We start from the raw sequence: 22464 nt of genomic DNA on the forward strand, positions 1-22464 counted from the left end.
TCTTTGGGGGAAGAGAGTAATTCCCCAGATGCAGATTTAACTTTGTGAATCATTCTGTCACTCACATTTTTTCGAAGTTGTCTGGCGAGTAATTTGTGTGGTTTGTCACCAAACTCAAAATATTTTTGCTTGGCATAGAGAAAAGATTTAGCAATTTTAGCTGAGAGAATCTGATTATATTCAAATTTTAAAGAGGTAATTTTTTTATGTTTCTCCATAGATGGATGTCTAGCATTCTCCCTATCCAGTAAGTGAATTTGTCCCTCCAGTTCTACCAAATTCCCCCTGTTTGGCCTACTCCTGGCAGTCTGATAGGAGATGATACAGCCTCTCAAATAAGCTTTCAGTGTTTCCCACAATAATGCTGGGGAAGTCTCTGTGTTGTCGTTGGTATCAAAGAAAAATGTAATTTGGTCTTTAAGATGTTCACAGAATGTTGGTTCTGTGAGGAGCTGAGGATTCAACCTCCAGACCCTCTCGTTTGGTACGATGTCACCCCATCTCAGGGAGAAGGTGAGTGGACTGTGGTCCGAGATTATAATATCATGATACCTCACATTACAGGTATAAGGGAGTAGTTTAGCGTCAACCAAAAAGTAGTCAATTCGAGTATAAACATTGTGAACATGAGAGTAAAAGGAGTATTCCCTACCCGTAGGGTTAGTGATCCTCCATATATCAAATAAGTTAGAATTCTTTATGTAGGTATTCAAGAATTCACTTGAATAGGAGGTAGGGGTTCGCCGGGTAGAGGATCTATCCAAATATTGGTCTAGCACACAGTTAAGGTCCCCTCCAATGACCAGGTTAGTGTGGGAGACATCTGGAATCAGGGCAAGGACTCTTTTGAAAAAAGAGGGGTTATCAATGTTTGGCCCATAGATATTYAGTAGAGTTACAGAAGTAGAGTGGATCTCTCCTATTACGATCACATAACGACCCTCTTTATCCACAATAGTGGTTTTATGTAGAAAGGGAATTCCTTTCCGTACCAGAATCGCTGTGCCTCTCGAGAAGTTAGAGTGACACACTTGCCCCACCCACCTACATTTAAGTCTGCTATGAGAATTATTTTTCAGATGGGTTTCTTGCAAAAATATCAGACGAGAGTGCTTTTAAGTGGGCTAGGACCTTGCCTCTCTTAATTGGTTCGTTTAAACCCTTGACATTCCAGGAAGTGAATGTGAGCCCCGCCCCCCTCTCGTTTGTAGTTCCTATGGTGGCCTGCATAACATGTAACTCAATAAAAAGGTAAGAAAGCGCACCAAACCATCACGATCAGCATATGTAGCACCTACACCCGAGCAGTATCCAACCAACCCCTCCCCCCCTGCAAACACCTTTACTTCCCACAGAGATATAATTTGAGAGGTCAATGTAAGTTATTTCCTCAGTACTCTTCAGATGCATCCAAGTGTGAGGCATCTACACAGAAGTCAACACAGAGACATGTAGTAGGTATGTGAGCCTAGCCATAGGCAGACAGGGATAGGGTTAGGGTTAATCTCTCTCACCCTCATCATTCAGTGACAGCTGGTTGAACTTGAGTCCGCTAGGCTCTTTGCCCACGTAACGGTGCACATGCTCAGTGCCAATCTCGTGCACAGCGATGGCGTACTCCAGTGGCTTCACACATGATTGAAGACAGAATGGAACCTTGGTGTCACCTGCAGAATGCCTGCATCACACCAGCAGGGGAGAGATCATGGGACAGTGAGGGCTGAGGTGACAACACAGTGGAGGATTCTGCATAAACAAGGTGGGCAAGATGAGGGGATGACATGTGGACTGCCTGTTCAAAGCTCTTCATTTCAGTAACATGGGTTATGTGTCATGATGGAGGGCAGTGGTGATATACTGTAAAAAGAGACTATGTACATAGATCAGATGATGCTGTAATCTTACCTCTGCCCATCCACAGTGCATAGAGACACTCCCCACAGATCAGGGCTGAATTTAGCCAGTTGAGGAATGTAATCTGCTACCTAAGGAAAGACACACAAAGGAATGGATTGGATGAGTGTAATGTGTGTCAAAGGCAGGTACAGTGCACACAGTTTTCCACATTTTGTTACGTTACAGCCTTATTCTAGAATGGATTAAATTAATAGTTTTACTCATCAATCTACACACAATACCCCATAATGACAAAGCGAAAACAGGTTAAGACATTTTTGAAAATGTATTGAACATAAAAAACAGAAATACCTTATTCACAGAAGTATTCAGACTTTGCTATGAGACTCAAAATTGGGCTCAGGTGAATCCTGTTTTAATTGATCATCCTTGAGGTGTTTCTACAACTTGGAGTACAAATGTGGCAAATGAAATTGATTGGACATGATATGGAAAGGCACACACCTGTCTATATTAGGTCCCATAGTTGACAGTGCAAGTCAAAGAAAAAACCAAGCCATGAGGCCGAAGGAATTGTTCGTAGTTGTGTCGAGGCACAGATCTAGGGAAAGGTACCAAAAAAAATTCTGCAACATTGAAGGTGCCCAAGAACACAGTGTCCTCCATCATTATTAAATGGAAGAAGTTAATAACCTAGAGCTGGCCGCCCGTGTCACGCCCTGGCCTTAGTTATCTTTGTTTTCTTTATTATTTTAGTTAGGTCAGGGTGTGACATGGGGGATATATGTGTTTTGTATTGTCTAGGTTTTTTTGTATGTTTATGGGGGCAGTGTTTAGTCTAGGTGTATGTATGTCTATGGTTGCCTAGATTGGTTCTCAATTAGAGACAGCTGTCTATCGTTGTCTCTGATTGGGAGCCATATTTAGGCAACCATAGTCATTAGGTAGTTTGTGGGTGATTGTCTATGTCTAAGTTGCCTGTGTCTGCACTTATTGTTTATATAGCTTCACGTTCGTCGGTTTGTTGTTTTGTTTAAGTTTGTAAAGTGTTCTTCGTCTTCGTTAATTAAATATGTGTTCATTTCACGCTGCGCCTTGGTCCTCCTCTCTTTCACGTTACGACGATCGTGACAGCCCGGCCAAACTGAGCAATCGGGGGAGAAGGGCCTTGGTCAGGGAGGTAACCAAGAACCCGACGGTCACTCTGACAGAGCTCTAGAGTTCCTCTGTGGAGATGGGAAAACCTTCCAGAAGGACAACCACCTGTGCAGCACTCCACCAATCAGGACTTTATGGTAGAGTGGCCAGGCGGAAGCCACTCCTCATGCAAAGGCACATGACAGCCCGCTTGGAGTTTGCCAAAAGGCACCTAAAGGACTCTCAGACCATGAGAAACAAGATTCTCTGGTCTGTTGAATCCAAGATTGAACTATTTGGCCTGAATGCCAAGCGGCACGTCTGGAGGAAACCAGGCACCGCTCATCACCTGGCCAATATCATCCCTACGGTGAAGCATGGTGGTGGCAGCATCATGCTGTGGGGGTGTTTTTCAGTGGCAGGGACTGGGAGACTAGTCAGGATCGAGGGAAAGATGAACGGAGCAAAGTACAGAGAGATCCTTGATGAAAACCCGCTCCAGAGCGCTCAGGACCTCAGACTGAGGCGAAGGTTCACCTTCCAACAGGACAGCGACCCTAAGCACACAGCCAAGAAAATGCAGGAGTGGCTCTGGACAAGTCTCTGAATGTCCTTGAGTGGCCCAGCCACTCATACCCAAGAAGACTCAATGCTGTAATCACTGCCAACGGTGCTTCAACAGGGTCTGAATATTTATGTAAATGTAATATTTCCATTTTTTTTTTAAACAACTGTTTTTTGCTTTGTCATTATGGGGTATTGTGTGTAGATTGATGATGATTTTAAAAAATATATATATTTTAGAATAAGGCTGTAACGTAACAAAATGTGTAAAAAGTGAAGGGTCTAAATACTTTCCGAATGCACTGTATGTATAGTACGTGTGTATGTACATGTATGTACGAATGTAGTGTGTGCATGACTTCATTCAGTACGCACATGTGAGTGAGATTATTTGAGCATATCCTCATGTGGATGTGTAGGTGTGTAAGTGTACAATATGTGAGAATGTTTTTAGCGTGTGAATTCCAATGTGCATAGTGCAGGCATCCTAACAGAACTCACGTGTCCCCCCTCCTGCCTCTGGGTACTGTAGTACAGCTGGTCCATGTTGGACGCAAACACCTCAAAGTCTGGGATGATGAACTTCCTCCTGAACGCCTGTGTCAGCAGCAGGATGTTAGCACCCACACACCTGAAACACATCACACATACAGAAATATCACACATCACATGTATACTTTGTTTATTACATAGGTAATGGCTCAGTGTGGCTCAGTTGGTAGAGTGTGGCACTTGCAACAATAGAGTTGTTGGTTCCATTCCTGTTGGGGCCAACCGTGGGAAGATGTTTTGCATTGGGGGTGCTGGACGAAGAGGGGATGGGGGGGTTGCTGAGGAGAATTTTTGTCCGCTCATACAGGAGTAATAAAGGCCTAGTTCACACAGGATTAATATAATTGTGTATAATTGTATTTTTATTATAATTGAATTTCTGTATTATTATTAATATATATATTCTTTTTTTCAATTTATCATGGGGTGCACCCCTACTTCCCGTTGCTGTGTCTAGCGATAACCACTGCTGAGTCCGCAAAAAACAGCTGTTCTGGTTTTTAGGGGAAATGGAAAGCGAGCCTGTGATGTGACTTCCACTTTTGGACGTTAACAAGGCGACTCTCCATCTTAACTCCTCCTCCACATTTACTGGGTTGTTTGAACTGTGCAGAAGAAAACCTCCCCCAACAGTTTTTTTTCTTCTTGTCAAAACCAGTATGTAGGGGATCTAGTTTCAGGTGTTTCTTTTACGCCTGCTACGTTAGATTAGCCTTGCGGTTTGAGTGTTGAGCCAGTAACTGAAAGGTCTCTAGTTCGTAATCCCCGAGCCGACAAGTTGAAAAATCTGTCTAAGTGCCATTGAGCAAGTCACTTAACTCTAACAACCCTACTCTCCGAGGGTGTCTCAGGGAGTGTTATGGATATGTAAAAAACACGGGTTTCCAATTCACACGTGTTTTAATATACACTTGTACAAATATACAAAAAATATACAAACAATATCAGTCACTTTAGATTATTTACAGTATATAGTATTACTACTGTATTTATACACACAGTGACCTTTAGCCCTGATACACGGCTGCTGACTCCTATGCGGCGTCTAAGAGTCAGCCATGTATCAGCGCTAAGTGACCTATAACAATGAAACAGACACACTACTGATCCTATGATGAATTCCTAATGACATCAACAACATAAAACTGGACTTCAACTGGGACCAAATTAAATGGTGACAATAGACAGCCTATCATACTGTAGATACACACCTGTACCATTATATATAAACAAAGCAGTAAGTTTAGTGCACTGAGGTGATCTCAGCTGGGAGGAGCTGAAAGATCCGGCCCCGGCGCTTGTTAATACACAACTTGTTTCCAGTTTGGGGCACTGGGGAGGCGAATATAGGGATTGCAGAATTTATACATTCACCAGAAATGGGAGATTTTTATTTCTAGTGGCCTTTTTCCAGTGACCACCTCAGAATGTTCCTCAGAATGGGAAGACAATATCTAATCACAACACAATATTGTTATTCTCTTCTCCATGACTTTAGTTGTGTATTTGGGCCTAGTTTCTAAATAATACCAGGTACAACACCAAGTCTCAATCTAAGTTGAGCAAAAGGACTGTAGATATGCAGTGTTCAATCACTGAAACATAGTTATTAAATGTAAGAAATCTACCAGACAGGACTCAGTGACTCACTACAGTAGCACGCCAGAGTCCGAATCATCACTGCATTCATTAAGTTAGGTTTGCCAGTTAGGAATTAATACTGTTTGGACAGCAGTCTAGATTCCCTCGGAGCTTGCTGATAAACTGAGCTCCTAATACAACTGGCACCGTCTGCAGTTCACCCACTATGATGGACTTTCATTAGCTCCCGTCCAGACTTAAGCCCTGCACAGATGTCATACTCCAGAGCTCTCTCTCTCTCTGCATGTTACAGTGTGTGAGTGTGTGCGTGTGTGTGCATGCATGTGTATGCGTGCATGAGTAAGGTTCAGAGGCAGCTGTCGGCCATAAAACGACAGATGCTGTCACTCTGTCTTTCTCTTACATTAACCCCAACCCCAACACAAACATTACAATACAACCACAATCAAACATCCTTGATGCTTAACCTTTCATATCAAATCTCCACCTGTCCACTATAGAGGCATGCAGAGCAGACACAAATACACTCAGAGATAGTGAAAAACAAAGTCTTGGAAGTTTCTAGTAAACACTGGGGGCATTAGCAAAGATAGTTCCTTCGCACAGTGAAATACCATATAAATGTCACTTTCATAAAATTGCCATGTAAAAATGGGATAGTGTGTGTGGTGTTTTGCCAATCAGCCGGAATAATGAGAATATGGTATGTGTGAAAGTCATAATACATTATGTTAACTTTCTGAATTAAAGAATCATAGTGTTAGTCAATATTCTCTCTATACCATCCTACTAACGTTAGAGGATGTATATGGTAAGATGAAAGTGAAAATAGAGCATAGCTCACTTCCTGAAGAGTTTCTGGTCCACCATGACTGTTCCGGCAGATTCCCGCATGGACTGGCGCAGATGACGCATACAGTCCCTCAGCCTGGGATCAGATGTCCACAAACCTGTGCTCCTCAACGCCTGGAGGAAGGAGAGAGGAACATTTAGAAAACAAGAGTGAGAGATTTATTTTAGAGAAAATTAAAAAGAAGGGAGAGGGAGGAAAGAGGAAAAATGGGCATGGAGTCAAGGAGAGCTGATCCAGAACTGAGAAAGCATCTCTAGGGAAGGGTGATAGATATTTGAGCTCTCTAAGAAAGCTGGTCCCGATGCTGGTCCTAATAGAGTACTAGGGCTGTCAAATGATTAAAGCATTTAAATTGAGTTAATCGCAGGATTGAGCTGTAATTTAAGACTTTTTTTATAAGCATAACAAGAACGTCTTGATTTTGTCCTAAGTAATGGTTAGCAAAAAAACAAGTAAATTGATCAAATACACTTTCTTTAACCTCAATGTGAACTTGTTTTGAAATTGCAGTGTTGTTTTTAGCACTATAGATTATGTACAGTATTTTGGATGTTTTCAGTGTATTTTGAAATGTATTTTATTGAATTTTATCGATTTTTTGTATTTTGAAGAAGAAAAAAAACTCTACTCGGGTTAACCGATTGACTGAAAGAGTTCTTATTTTATTCATGTTTTGGTACATAACGATAAGGACATGTATAGGTTATTAATAATAATTGAATTGATCACTTTGGGTGACTTTTCTTTAGCTATAGAAGAACTGAAAATATACAGGACTAAAATAATTGTTTTAGTGTGTCACATTCAATACCTGAATTGGAACAAATTATAATTTTATCTGACTACAGGCACAAACCCTGTTTTGCCATTATGTGAGCAGCAACAAGGGTTCTAGCAGTCCTCTAAACAGCCCTGAAGGAGGAAGGTACATAACTAGTGTTTTGAAATCCCTCCCCTAAGCCAACTTCAAGTCATGCCGACAGCTATATGCAACGTGTGTCTATTTCTGGGGTATCATGTACATTGACAGCAGACTTGCCTCATAGGAGGGTTCAGACAGTTATTTTCAAGCCTGTGCGTCTGAGCAATGCTTTAATGAGCAACACACATTGCTTGACTGGACTGTTGTGTTCAGTTATTTTATGTCCTAGGTCACATAGGATAGTGGCTTTCATGAGAGCCTGAAGTGATATTCAGACATACTGTATTGGACAGCAGCATTCAAAGCTATGTTTACTGGGGGCAGTACTGGGTGTTTTTCCATTCCTGACAGAAGCAAAGATGACAGAATTTTAGAGCTTTTGAGACATTGAGTTATCAGATGAGAGAAGTACTTCAATAACACTAGTTAAGTAACAGAATTGCTCTATGAGAACTAAATATAAGCTCACCACACGAAGAAAGGATCCTGGTAGGTCTGGGAAAGATGTAAGCCCTAATTAGCTGACATATATTGTGACAGTATTCTGTAGCCACAGCTACTGTTCAGTCAGTCCGTCCAATGTGTTTTAGTCAAACTCCTTTATGTCACTGTTCCCTGTCATGCCAAACACATACAGCATAGCATGACAATAAATGACAGATCTCCCTCCTCAAAACTGAGATCAATCTAAGGTCAAAGCAGATGGCATCCGTGTAGTAGCACATGTACAGTTCTTTAAAAGGAAAGAATGATGTAAGAATATCAAGCATTGTATCATTCTGAAATAAAACTGGGCATACATACTGTACTCTGAATGATCTGGTTGAGGTACAACTTCTTAAGAATGCAGTGCCCAGATACAGTAGTTATTTGTCATATCATATGCTCCCTTACCTCTGACTAACCACTAGAAATGCCAGTGCATCTACCCAACCCCAGTCTATCCTCAGTGGTGGAGCGATTGGCAGACCTGGGGTTTGAGCCCCCGTTTCCAGGGGCAAGGTGTAGTCCACTGGACCAAACTCCATCACCCCAATTATGGTGAATTATGGTGTAAAAGCACTGGGAGTGGTCGTGGACACTGGACACAGAGTTTCTTCACACATCATAAAATGCTATGTTCAGCGTGCGTGGGCCTATGGACGAATGTGCTTGTATGATATTTTCACCAACTGAGCTGAGACTTCTGTACGTGTTCTAAATGATGGTGTAAAAGCACGGAGAGCGAACACATAGTCTCTTCACGCATCGTAAAATGACTGGAGGTCATGTGCTTCTATGACATTCTCACCAACCGAGCTACAACTTCTGTGATGTTCTTCTCGACTCATGTACCCAACATTCCAGAGGCTACTGTTGCTTGGGAATGGCTGGTGGTCATTGGTGAGGTAAATACATTTTATAACACCTGGCTTGAACTTGGTTTCATTGGTGAGGTAAATACATTTTATAACACCTGGCTTGAACTTGGTTTCATTGGTGAGGTGATGTCAGAGCAGTTCAACCACCACCTTTCTAACCAGGTTATACTGAGTTATCATTGATTAAGATGCCAATCTTTTGGGGTTTAAGAGGATTCACTTCTAGCCTCAACGACGAGGCCACACCTGTCTATTAGTCATAAAGTTACACAGGGCGTTTCCTCAACACTGAGCCTGAACTGGGCTGGTGACATGGTGTGATGGATTCCTGCCTGGCTCGTCTTACACTCTCTGGGGTTCGATCGGTATGCATTTAGCTCAAGTGAAAACAGCAAGCCCAAAGGTCTCTTCAGGAACTAGAATATGTTGTTGTACAGGCAGTACTGTGTCAACTTTAAAAGGATGTCAAGGAAAGTCAAGGCAACTGTCAATACAATCAGAAAAAAAGGGCACTCTAGATTTAAAAAAAATAGGTTAAATAACCTGTACTGTATATACAGTTGAAGTAAGACGTTTACATACACCTTAGCCAAATACCTTTAAGCTCAGTTTTTCACAATTCCTGACATTTAATCAGAGTAAAGAAATCCCTGTTTTAGGTCAGTTAGGATCACCACTTTCTTTTAAGAATGTGAAACGTCAGAATAATAGTAGAGAGAATAATTTATTTCAGCTTTTATTTCTTTCATCACATTCCCAGTGGGTCAGAAGTTTACATACACTCAATTAGTATTTGGTAAGTAAGTTGGGTGAATTTTGGCCCATTCCTCCTGACAGAGCTGGTGTAACCGAGTCAGGTTTGCAGGCCTCCTTGCTCGCACACGCTTTTTCAGTTCTGCCCACACATTTTCTATGGGATTAAGGTCAGGGCTTTGTGATGGCCACTCCAATACCTTGACTTTGTTGTCCTTAAGACATTTTGCCACAACTTTGGAAGTATGCTTGGGGTCATTGTCCATTTGGAAGACCCATTTGCAACCAAGCTTTAACTTCCTGACTGATGACTTGAGATGTTGCTTCAATATATCCACATAATTTCCCTTCCTCATGATGCCATCTATTTTGTGAAGTGCACCAGTCCCTCCTACAGCAAAGCACCCCCACAACATGATGCTGCCACCCCCGTGCTTCACGGTTGGGATGGTGTTCTTCGGCTTGCATGCGTCCCCGTTTTTCCTCCAAACATAACGATGGTCATTATGGGCAAACAGTTCTATTTTTGTTTCATCAGACCAGAGGACATTTCACCAAAAAGAACAATCTTTGTCCCCATGTGCAGTTGCAAACCGTAGTCTGGCTTTTTATGGAGGTTTTGGAGCAGTGGCTTCTTCCTCACTGATTGGCCTTTCAGGTTATGTCGATATAGGACTCGTTTTACTGTAGATATAAATACTTTTGTACCCGTTTCCTCCAGCATCTTCACACGGACCTTTGCTGTTGTTCTGGGATTGATTTGCACTTTTCGCACCAAAGTACGTTCATCTCTAGGAGACAGAACGCGTGTTTATACTTGCGTACTATTGTTTGTACAGATGAACGCGGTACCTTCAGGCATTTGGAAATTGCTCCCAAGGATGAACCAGAATTGTGGAGGTCTACAATTTTTTTCTGAGGTCTTAGCTGATTTCTTTTGATTTTCCCATGATGTCAAGCAAAGAGGCACTGAGTTTGAAGGTAGGCCTTGAAATACATCCACAGGTACACCTCCAATTTACTCAAATGATGTCAATTAGCCTATCAGAAGATTCTAAAGCCAGGACATAATTTTCTGGAATTTTCCAAGCTTTTTAAAGGCAAAGTCAATTTAGTGTATGTAAACTTCTGACCCACTGGATTTGTGATACACTGAATTATAAGTGAAATAATCTGTCTGTAAACAATTGTTGGGAAAATTACTTGTGTCGTGCACAAAGTAGATGTCCTAACCGACTTGCCAAAACCATAGTTTGTTATCAAGTAATTTGTGGAGTGGTAATGACTCCAAGTGTATGTAAACTTCCAACTTCAACTGTAGGTTGGGTTCTGCATGGTGTTACACAGTGAGAGGATGTGATGAGATGGAGACTCACAGAGACGAACTGAGAGACTGAGATCATCTCTTTGCCCTCTGTGATGGTGTAGAAAAGAAGGTCCATCCCAGAGATCAAGCTGTTCCTGTGAAGACCAGACAACACAGTGCACCATGTCACAATACTAGTGTAGGTCTTACAGGGAGGGATATTGTGAAAGATCACCACTGCATACACGTTTTACACTGTGTTTTGATTGTGTTGACTCATCCGTATAACTTTTCTTAAGACATACTGTACATGTGCAAAAGAGCACTTAATCATTGACAACTGTGTATGAACAAATGTTCTGTTTTTCTTTTCACTCCAGAACCAAAAGGAGTGTAGTAGGGTGTGTAGGGTAGTGTAGTGTAGGCCTAGTGTAGTGTAGGCCTAGTGTAGTGTAGAGTGCTGTGGTGTAGTGTAGTGTGGGTCTAATGTAGTGTAGAGTGCTGTAGTGTAGTGTCGGCCTAGTGTAGTGTAGAGTGCTGTAGTGTAGTGTCGGCCTAGTGTAGTGTAGCAGGCTGTAGTGTAGTGTAGTGTCGGCCTAGTGTAGTGTAGCAGGCACAGTGGTCGTAGTGTAGTGTCGGCCTAGTGTAGTGTAGCAGGCACAGTGGTCGTAGTGTAGTGTCGGCCTAGTGTAGTGTAGCAGGCACAGTGGTCGTAGTGTAGTGTCGGCCTAGTGTAGTGTAGCAGGCACAGTGGTCGTAGTGTAGTGTAGTGTCGGCCTAGTGTAGTGTAGCCTATAGTAATGCAGTTCATGTTAATATCTGCTTTCAAACCAATTCCACTGACTACTCAGCTCCAAGTTCTTAAATGTAGTCTACGACACCCTTCTTCCACGACAAATTCCATAATTCTGTTTTTTGTTGAGGGTGGTGGAAAATGCTGTCTCAGGCGCCACTCCAGAATGTCCCATAAGTGTTCATTTGGGTTGAGATCTGGTGACTGAGATGGCCATGGCATATGGTTTAAAAACTTATTGACGCACGGATCCCTTTAGCGGGATCATTTTCACCAACAACCGCTGAATTGCAGAGCGCCAAATACAAAAACAATTGCTAAAAATATTTATAATCATGAAATCACAAGTGCAATATAGCAAAACACAGCTTAGCTTGTTGTTAATCCACCTGTCGTGTCAGATTTAGAAAATATGCTTTACAGCGAAAGCAATCCATGCGTTTGTCCAAGCGATCACTAGACAAAACATTAAGAACACCTAGCAGCCATGTAGATTAGTCACGAAAGCCAGAAAAGCAATAAAATGAATCGCTTACCTTTGATGATCTTCGGATGTTTGCACTCACGAGACTCCCAGTTACAAAATAAATGTTCATTTTGTTCGATAAAGATTATTTTTATATCAAAAGAACTCCATTTGTTTGGTGCGTTATGTTCAGTATTCCACAGCCTTAGGCAGGTCATCAAGGCTTGACGAATAGTATCCGTAAAGTTCGTAGAAACATGTCAAATGTTTTTAATAATCAATCCTCAGGTTGTTTTTAACATCAATAATCGATAATATTTCAACCGGACTGTAAACTATTCAATACTGGAGAGAAAGAAAATGTCGAGCAACGAGTGTCGCGCGCATCAACTAATGGAGGGACATCCGTGTATCCACTGGCGTGTTTTGATAAATCTCGCTCAATTTTCAAAAGAAAAAGCTTGAAACTATGTCTAAAGACTGTTCACACCCTGAGGAAGCCACAGGAAAAGGAATATGGTTGATATTGATAGCAATGAAACAGTGATTTTTCTAAATAAGTCACTTCCTGGTTGGATTTCCTCAGGTTTTCGCCTGCAAAATCAGTTCTGTTATACTCACAGACAATATTTTGACAGTTTTGGAAACTTTAGAGTGTTTTCTATCCTACTCTGTCAATTATATGCATATTCTAGCATCTGGACCTGAGAAATAGGCAGCTTACAATGGGAATGTTATTTTTCCAAACATAAAAATTCTGCCCCCTAGCTTTAAATCGTTTTCATGCTCCTCAAACCATTTAGTGACCACTGTGCCCTGTGGATAGGGGCATTGTCATTCTATGTGGGCATAGCCATGGTGCCCAAAATAATGGCCTGCCCAGCCTTTTTATACATGACCCTAAGCACTATGGGATGTTAATTGCTAAATTAACTCAGGGACCACATCTTTGTGTAAGCACCTGCTTTCAATACTTTGTATCCCTCATTTACTCAAGTATTTCCATTATTTTGGCAGTTACCTGTATATACTGTACATATTCCCTTATTGGTAGATAATGTGACTGAGTAAGTATTTACCTGCACTCTGTTTGGTCCAAATCATTGACAGCTTGATGATGTTGCTGACTGTTGTGGTGCAGTGCTGCGCTCGTGCAGAACAGCTGAAAGGGTTGCTGGCTCCTGGAAAATACATTGCTGTCACTCCCAACTAGTGCGGAGTTGACAGCATGTTTGAGCAGTTGTAAAACTCCCGCATTAGTAATCCGCAGACGTTTCAGGCAATGCATTATTAAAGGGTGGATCACAACCAAAAGAAATATAGCGCTGGGTTAGGTTAACAAAGTTAAAATAAAACAAAAACTGTAGAGACAACAGATCTGTGTCCAGTGCGTCGTTCCTCTGAGGCTGTATATCATGTGTTATGCACGCTAGCACAAGGACATGATACTGACGCGCGGGGGGTGGAGTTGTGACTGGCAGAAGTTGGTTAACAGATGAAATAGGCCAGTGACCAATGACAGCTGAGGCCAGACCGGGAAGAGGGTGAGAAATGTACGATCCATGGCACAGGTATGATTTCAATGACGTGATTGAGTGTACATTACAAATCTAATTTTGGGCTACTTTTCTGAGATGCATCTATGGAAACAAAACCTTTAAAAGCCTTGCTGTGTAGGATGTAATGTTATGTAATCTTGTTTGTTGTTCACAACTGTTGAACAAGGTAACATCTGTGAACCTGTAAATAAATGTGAATATATAAATAATACTATTATCCAAAATTATTTGAATTCAACTGCTTACAATTTGATAGCCACATTGGCTATAGTGAAATGAAGGCTACCAATAAGGCGCAGAAATGGCATTGGGAATTTTCTAGTAATTTGTATCTTGTGTAGCGACACCATATGGTAGTGTATCACACCACATGTGGGCCTACTATTAGCTTGTAGCCTACTATGCCATAGTATAGGCCCTATGGATCTATAATCTGTGTAGTGATGACATTAGTGGACATGTTTACTTTCTATGTTTGCATATGATATTATTACATTCATATGAACATTATTATACTCCCCTTTACACAAAGCACAAAGAGGTTTGCTACTACAGTTGTAAGTAACAATGTGTAGTTCACTGTAATAGCCGTCTGAGCAAGACTGATTTTTGGTACCGTGCCCGCCCGCTCCCACAAGATTTCATACAGTACCCTGCCGCCTTCCAGATTTTTTGCTGGTATCCCACATGCTCCCGCCAGATCTCATCCAGCTCCTGCCCAGTCGCGCAACGTTAAAATTACACATTTTCAAAACCACCATCTTATGCATTATAATGTGCAATGAATGCATGGTTTCATAAGATATTTGCTGGTTGGAATAAAGTAATTGTATTAAAATAAGCTGTGTAAAACAACTAATTTGAAGCAGACAAAAAGCCCCTGCAAGACATAATATTTATTTTTAAATTGGAACGAGTTCACATTGTAAACTTTCCAATTCCAAAATCATCTCAACTCGAACTGTCAGTAAGATAAAGGAAAGGCAACAAATATGCTATTGATAGGCTGACTAGTGACCAATCATAATAGCCATTATTTCATTACCTTTAGTAAATGATTAACAACGTACTTTCCAGTGAGAACTGCAAGCTGACAATTGCTTTTATAATTGCTTTTATAATTCATCACAAGTGACCACATGAACTCAATCACATCAGATAATTGTTTTTGCCACCAGTACTGTTTGAAGCAGGCGCATGAGCCGGTTCTGTAACGTGAGCCCCAGTTAGAGGAGGGGAGAGGGGAGAGACACTAGAAGACAGAATGACAGAGAGGGCTTCATGTGATATACAGTACCAGTCAAAAGTTTGGACACACCTACTCATTCAAGGGTTTTCCTTTATTTTGTACTATTTTCTACATTGTATTATAATAGTGAAGACATCAAAACAATGAAATAACACATATGGAATCATGTAGTAACCAAAAAAGTGTTAAACAAATCAAAATATATTTGAGATTCTACTATTAGCTTGTAGCCAACTATGCCATAGTATAGGCCCTATGAACCTAATATCTGTGTAGTGATGAAGGCCTGATTCACACAGTTTCCTCTGAACAGTTGATGTTGAGATGTGTCTGTTACTTGAACTCTGTGAAGCATTTATTTGGGCTGCGACTTCTGAGGCTGGTAACTCTAATGAACTTATCCTTTCCTGTGGCGGTCCTCACGAGAGCCAGTTTCATCATAGCTCTTGATGTTTTTTTGCGACTGCACTTGAAGAAACTTTCAAAGTTCTTGAAATTTTCCAGATTGACTGACCTTAATTTCTTAAAGTAATGATGGACTGTCGTTTCTCCTTGCTTATTGGAGCTGTTCTTGTCATAATATGGACTTGGTATTTTACCAAATAGAGCTATCTTCTGTATACCACCCCTACCTTGTCACAACACAACTGATTGGCTCAAATTAATTAAGAAGGAAAGAAATTCCACAAATTTACTTTTAACAAGGCACACCTGTTAATTGAAATGCATTCCAGTTGACTACCTCATGAAGCTGGTTGAGAGAATGCCAAGAGTGTGCAAAGCTGTCATCAAGGCAAAGGGTGGCTACTTTGAAGTATCTCAAATATAGAATATATTTTGATATGTTTAACAATTTTTTGGTTACTACATGATTCCATGTGTGTTATTTCATGTCTTCACTATTACTACAATGTAGAAAATAGTAAAAATAAAGGAAAACCATGTAATGAGTAGGCGTGTCCAAAGTTTTGACTGGTACTGTATAAGTGATTTTCTAACAACACACTGCAATACGACCAGTATGAAATAATTTGCGGGACTAAAATAATATTTGAATACCGAGTTTGTGGTTCTGGTCACCCGCTGCCCGCTGCAGCATGAACCATTCCGTCCACACTGCACACTTCTCTGTTGAGGTCCTGCGGTAATGCAGTGCTCTACACTCTAACTACCGCTGCAGCATGAACCATTCCGTCCGCACTGCACACTTCTCTGTTGAGGTCCTGCGGTAATGCAGTGCTCTACACTCTAACTACCGCTGCAGTCATGAAACCATTCCGTCCGCACTGCACACTTCTCTGTTGAGGTCCTGCGGTAATGCAGTGCTCTACACTCTAACTACCGCTGCAGCATGAACCATTCCGTCCGCACTGCACACTTTCTCTGTTGGGTCCTGCGGTAATGCAGTGCTCTACACTCTAACTACCGCTGTAGCTACCATGTAAGTATGGGTTCGGTACACGTGATGAAGTGGGACCAAATTATCAATGATTCCCTTATATTTCCTGTTCAATTAAATCTAGGCCTACATCAACCTTGTAGTCCCCAGTTTGTCAACTTTTTGTTTGTCTTTGGGACACACAACAGGATGGCAACTATGTAAATACTGAGCTTTGTTGTGCCAAGCCAGACCATGATGAGTGAAAACTAAATGCCTCATCATAAAACATTCATGCAATATATTCCCAGTAGTGGAACTCAAACTGATACAAATACATGCCAAACCAGCCCGAGTGCTCTTCTAAATGGTGACAGGACATGGAAGGCAGGAGCGAGAGTAGTCAGTCAGTTTCTACCGACTTCCACTAGAGGGAGTTTCTTGACCAAGACATTCTCACACCAGAGCTGTGCACTGACATCCAAGTATTCCAGAGTTTCTCCTCAGCAGAAGTTAGAGTTCCTCCAGTTGAACGCAGTGCAATTGTACAGCGTTGAAAAAATATATAGTTTGTGTATCTGTATTTGATTATATCGGATCAACTTTCTGGTCCCATGGTCTCTGGTACGGTAGCTTAGCAATGTGTCATCCATCTTTCTTTCTCGATCCTTATCTACTAACACATAGAGCAACACATAGGCTTATAGCTTAGTCCACACACACACACACGCACACGCACGCCCACACAACACACACACACACACACACACACACACACAACACACACACACACACACACACACACACACCACACACACCACACACACACACACACACACACACACACACAACAACACACACCACACACACACACACAGTGTTTCTACCTGCCCACAAGCCTCTGAGTGAAGGGACTGGCTTCCTGTCTTGTACAGCCTGCCCAAGCATTACTGCTGTGGTTCTCAATCAGAGGCAGCTGTCTATCGTTGTCTCTGATTGAGAACCATACTTAGGTTGCCTTTTCCCACCTGTATTTGTGGGTAATTTTCTGTTTTGTGTTTCTGCACCTGACAGGACTGTTTCGGTTTTCGTTCATTTCTCTTTGTTATTTTTGTTATTAGTGTTCAGTTGAAAATAAAGCATGAACACTTACCACGCTGCGCTTTGGTCCACACCTTCTTCAACAGACGATCGTTACATTGGCAAAGTGGGTGGGGTTATATCCTGCCTGTTTGGCTGTCCGGGGTTATCGTCGGACGGGCCACAGTGTCTCCCGACTCCTCCTGTCTCAGCCTCCAGTATTTATGCTGCAGTAGTTTATGTGTCGGGGGGCTAGGGTCAGTCTGTTATATCTGGAATATTTCTCCTGTCTTATCCGGTGTCCTGTGTGAATTTAAGTATGCTCCCTCTAATTCTCTCTCTTTTTCTCTCTTTTTCCTCTCTCTCTTTCTTTCTTTCTTTTTCTCTCTTTCTTTCTCTCTTTCGGAGGACCTGAGCCCTAGGACCATGCCTCAGGACTACCTGGCCCGATGACTCCTTGCTGTGCCCAGTCCACCTGGCCGTGCTGCTGCTCCAGTTTCAACTATTCTGCCTGCGGCTATGGAACCCTGACCTGTTCACCGGACGTGCTACCTGTCACAGACATGCTGTTTTCAATTCTCTAGAGACAGCAGGAGTGGTAGAGATACACTGAATGATCGACTATGAAAAGCCAACTGATATTTACTCCTAGGTCTGACCTGTTGCACTCTCGACAACCCTGTGATTATTATTATTTGACCCTGCTGGTCATCTATGAACATTTGAACATCTTGGCCATGTTCTGTTATAATCTCCACCCAGCACAGCCAGAAGAGGACTGGTCACCCCTCATAGCCTGGTTCCCCTAGGTTTCTTCCTAGGTTTTGGCCTTTCTAGGGGTTTTTCCTAGCCACCGTGCTTCTACACCTGCATTGCTCGCTGTTTGGGGTTTTAGGCTGGGTTTCTGTACAGCACTTGTGGCATCAGCTGATGTAAGAAGGGCTTTATAAATACATTTGATTTTATTTGAATATGGGTCAAAAAGTGTTAAGGTGAAATATAGTAGTTAACAGATTCACCTCAAACGTCACCATGTTTTTTCTTTATCAGAAAGTGTTATACACAACATGCAGTGGGCCTAAGGCTACAGTGGCCAGCGAAACAGGGTCCTTGATTGAGATGACGAGGAAACAATGTGAAGACCCATACTCATGATATCCTGGATTTAGGAGAAACTGCAATAGATTTCTGTTGGGTCCAAAGCTTGTCTGGGATTCCATTAGCAGTTCGGGGTGTCTCAAATTGTGGTATCTACTTGGCTAATAGCGTTGGACGATTTCACACAAGCACATTTCAGAGAGTGCACACGACCCTAAAACAACTACTTCATGAAGTGCTAAAGAAGAGATCAAAGAGGAGTGTTTTGCCCACAGTCAGTCATATTTCTCCAATTACACTGCGTTCTCTGAGGAAGAGGGGATGTTTTTTTTTTCTTTCTGACCCTCCCTAAATCCTCTTGGGCAAGAGAGGTATGCTCTTCTTGCTTTGCCACTGAGAAGGTTAGAATGATGTTGAAAAAAAGCCAGTGAAGAAAAAAAGTGTCTGTGACACCTTTATTTTATGCTTTTCCTTTCTGAAGGGAATTGTTCCTTTCCAATCTCAACATACCCCCCGCTTTCAACTTTAGATTACTTGTAAGGCGTTCATTTGATATTGATCATAGCGAGAGCAAAATTAGAATTGTGAGTGTTAAAACAAAACTCTCTAATTAGAGAATGTTAAATACTTGTAGAGATTTAATGAATAGTTTAATTCGTAGATCAAATTAAAGAACACGGCCCATTAATCCATCTACCACCCAGCGTGAATGGAATACCTACTCTTTGCCAAATTGACTCTCCTCCCACATTCTTCCACATAGCGAAACACACACACACGGACGTACAGGCCTAGCAGTGCACTCACACACACACACATTTACATTTTAGTCCTTTAGCGGATGCTCTTATCCAGAGCGACTTACAACACACACACACACACACACACACACACACAACACACACACACACACACACCACACACACACACCACACCACACACACACACAACAACCACACACACAACACACACACACACACAACACACACACACACACACACACACACACACACACACACCAGACAACCACACACAACAAAGCCTGGCAGACACCAACAGGATGGTAACTATGTAAATACTGAAGCTTTGTTGTGCCAAGCCAGACCATGATGAGTGAAAACTAAATGCCTCATCATAAAACATTCATGCAATATATTCCCAGTAGTGGAACTCAAACTGATACAAATCATGCAAACCAGCCCGAGTGCTCTTCTAAATGGTGACAGGACATGGAAGGCAGGAGCGAGAGTAGTCAGTCAGTTCTACCAGACTTCCACTAGAGGGAGTTTCTTGACCAAGACATTCTCACACCAGAGCTGTGCACTGACATCCAAGTATTCCAGAGTTTCTCCTCAGCAGAAGTTAGAGTTCCTCCAGTTGAACCCAGTGCAATTGTACAGCGTTGAAAAAATATATAGTTTGTGTATCTGTATTTGATTATATCGGATCAACTTTCTGGTCCCATGGTCTCTGGTAATCTATTATTTGGGTAACCTATCCAACTTTCAAAATGTTACTTCCTGCACCATTTGTGAATGATAATAGAAAAGGATACAATAACTAAGATATTTTATAGACAGGAATGTACCTGCATACAGGCCCTGTCCAGACATCCCTCCCATGCTCTCTGTGTATTCAGTAAACCACAGCCACCCCCCCACAGCGGTCACTGTGCCGAAACCTAGACACCCTCTAGACCACTGGAGCCTCTGTGCAGCTTGTACAGTCCTGAAAGATCAACCCCCTCCCTTCCTTCCGTCACCACCACCCCTTCCCATACCCCCCCAACCCCACCCCCTCCATCCTCCTACCTTCCCCATCCCCCACCCCCATCCTCACCAGGCAGCTATCCCCACTAGCCTGCATGCGCAGCATTCAGTGGGCCCTACACACAGAGGCCTATTGTGTGCTCAGGGAGATGGAGGCAGCGTACAGTTAGAGAAACAGAGAAATAGAAGGTCTAGAATGGACAGGCTTTTTTATCACAGGTTTAGTTCTATGGATGGACCTAGGCTACCAGTGTGGTGGCACAGTTGAATTGACCCGTTGTTGTAATCTAAAGGTATAGAATAGTTGGCCTACATTGAGAAATGCAGCGGTGTGTATCAGTAAAACTGAACATTCCAAATAAGTCCACAAAATGGTCGTCTAGTAGGCAAGCAGTTGAATGATGCTTTCAGTGCAGATTGCAGTTCTACATATTCCAGTTCTATGTTAGGTACTTCTGATTCCCCATCACCAGGATCACCTTTAATATGCAGTGGACAGAAGCAGGAATTCCATATTCCCTTCGACCCCCTCTTCTCTTTCATTCCCAATCTCTCATTTTCTCTTACGATGTTTCTCTTGGAAATCTGCCACAGTCAACTGAGTCACCACCTTTGTACTTGTCACGCCCTGACCTTAGAGAGCCATTTTATTTCCCTATTTAGTTAGGTCAGGGTGTGATGTGGGGTGGGCATTCTATGTTTTGTATTTCTTTGTGTTTGGCCGAGTGTGGTTCCCAATCAGAGGCAGCTGTCTATCGTTGTCTCTGATTGGGAATCATACTTAGGTAGCCTTTTTCCCCCACCTATGTTGTGGGATCTTGTTTTTGTACAGCTCTTGTAGCCTACGGAACGGTATGTTCGTTTTGGTTTCACTTTGTTATTTTGTTGCTGGTTCTCATTTAAATAAATATGATGACCACAAATTACGCTGCGCCTTGGTCCACTTCTTCAGACGAATGTTACAGTAGTCTTTATCAACCTCCTGCTATGGTAATGGTAATGTGAGGAATGTGGGTTGGAATCTGAGAGGAAGAAAAATCTATGAATAGCGTTGATGGGATATTAAGTGATTGAGGGATTTCGGAGTAGGTGGACCACCACATACAGTTGAAGTCGGAAGTTTACATACACTTAGGTTAGTGTCATTAAAACTTGTTTTTAACCACTCCACAAATTTGTTGTTCACAAACTATGGTTTTGGCAAGTCAGTTAGCACATCTACTTTGTGCACGACACAAGTAATTTTTCCAACAATTGTTTACAGACAGATTATTTCACTTATAATTCACTGTATCACAATTCCAGTGGATAAGAAGTTGATTGCAGCTTTAAACAGCTTGGAAAATTCCAGAAAATTATGTCATGCTTTAGAAGCTTCTGATAGGCTAATTGACATGATTTGAGTCAATTGGAGGTGTACCTGTGGATGTATTTCAAGGCATACCTTCAAACTCAGTGCCTCTTTGCTTGACATCATGGGGAAAATCAAAAGAAATCAGCCAAGACCTCAGAAAAAAATTGTAGACCTCCACAATTCTGGTTCATCCTTGGGAGCAATTTCCAAATGCCTGAAGGTACCACGTTCATCTGTACAAACAATAGTACGCAAGTATAAACACCATGGGGACCACGTAGCTGTCACACCGCTCAGGAAGGAGACNTTTTCTGTTTTGTGTTTCTGCACCTGACAGGACTGTTTCGGTTTTCGTTCATTTCTCTTTGTTATTTTTGTTATTAGTGTTCAGTTGAAATAAAAGCATGAACACTTACCACGCTGCGCTTTGGTCCACACCTTCTTCAACAGACGATCGTTACATTGGCAAAGTGGGTGGGGTTATATCCTGCCTGTTTGGCCCTGTCCGGGGTTATCGTCGGACGGGGCCACAGTGTCTCCCGACTCCTCCTGTCTCAGCCTCCAGTATTTATGCTGCAGTAGTTTATGTGTCGGGGGGCTAGGGTCAGTCTGTTATATCTGGAATATTTCTCCTGTCTTATCCGGTGTCCTGTGTGAATTTAAGTATGCTCCCTCTAATTCTCTCTCTTTTTCTCTCTTTTTCTCTCTCTCTTTCTTTCTTTCTTTTTCTCTCTTTCTTTCTCTCTTTCGGAGGACCTGAGCCCTAGGACCATGCCTCAGGACTACCTGGCCCGATGACTCCTTGCTGTGC

General features: G+C 42.1%; 1 protein-coding gene across 3 annotated transcripts in view; it reads right to left on the bottom strand.

Moving 5' to 3' along the window:
• LOC111976707 (glutaminase liver isoform, mitochondrial) overlaps positions 1–13619 on the bottom strand; it is a 28114-nt gene extending 14495 nt beyond the window's left edge. For all 3 annotated transcript variants that reach the window (XR_002896427.1, XR_011481288.1, XM_024005747.2), the window contains exons 1-6: positions 13246–13619; positions 10978–11062; positions 6557–6678; positions 4060–4189; positions 1906–1985; positions 1515–1678 (exon numbers count right to left, since the gene is read on the bottom strand). Coding sequence is in view for 1 of the 3 variants with exons in the window: in XM_024005747.2 (XP_023861515.1) it covers positions 1515–1678; positions 1906–1985; positions 4060–4189; positions 6557–6678; positions 10978–11062; positions 13246–13454 (790 nt within the window). In the remaining 2 variants the exon portion in view is untranslated. The remainder of the gene's footprint in view (positions 1–1514; positions 1679–1905; positions 1986–4059; positions 4190–6556; positions 6679–10977; positions 11063–13245) is intronic.
• Between the last annotated feature and the right edge of the window lie 8845 nt (positions 13620–22464).

The sequence above is a fragment of the Salvelinus sp. IW2-2015 genome, linkage group LG17, assembly GCF_002910315.2.
Source record: "Salvelinus sp. IW2-2015 linkage group LG17, ASM291031v2, whole genome shotgun sequence".
In the NCBI taxonomy this organism is placed as follows: Eukaryota; Metazoa; Chordata; class Actinopteri; order Salmoniformes; family Salmonidae; genus Salvelinus; species Salvelinus sp. IW2-2015.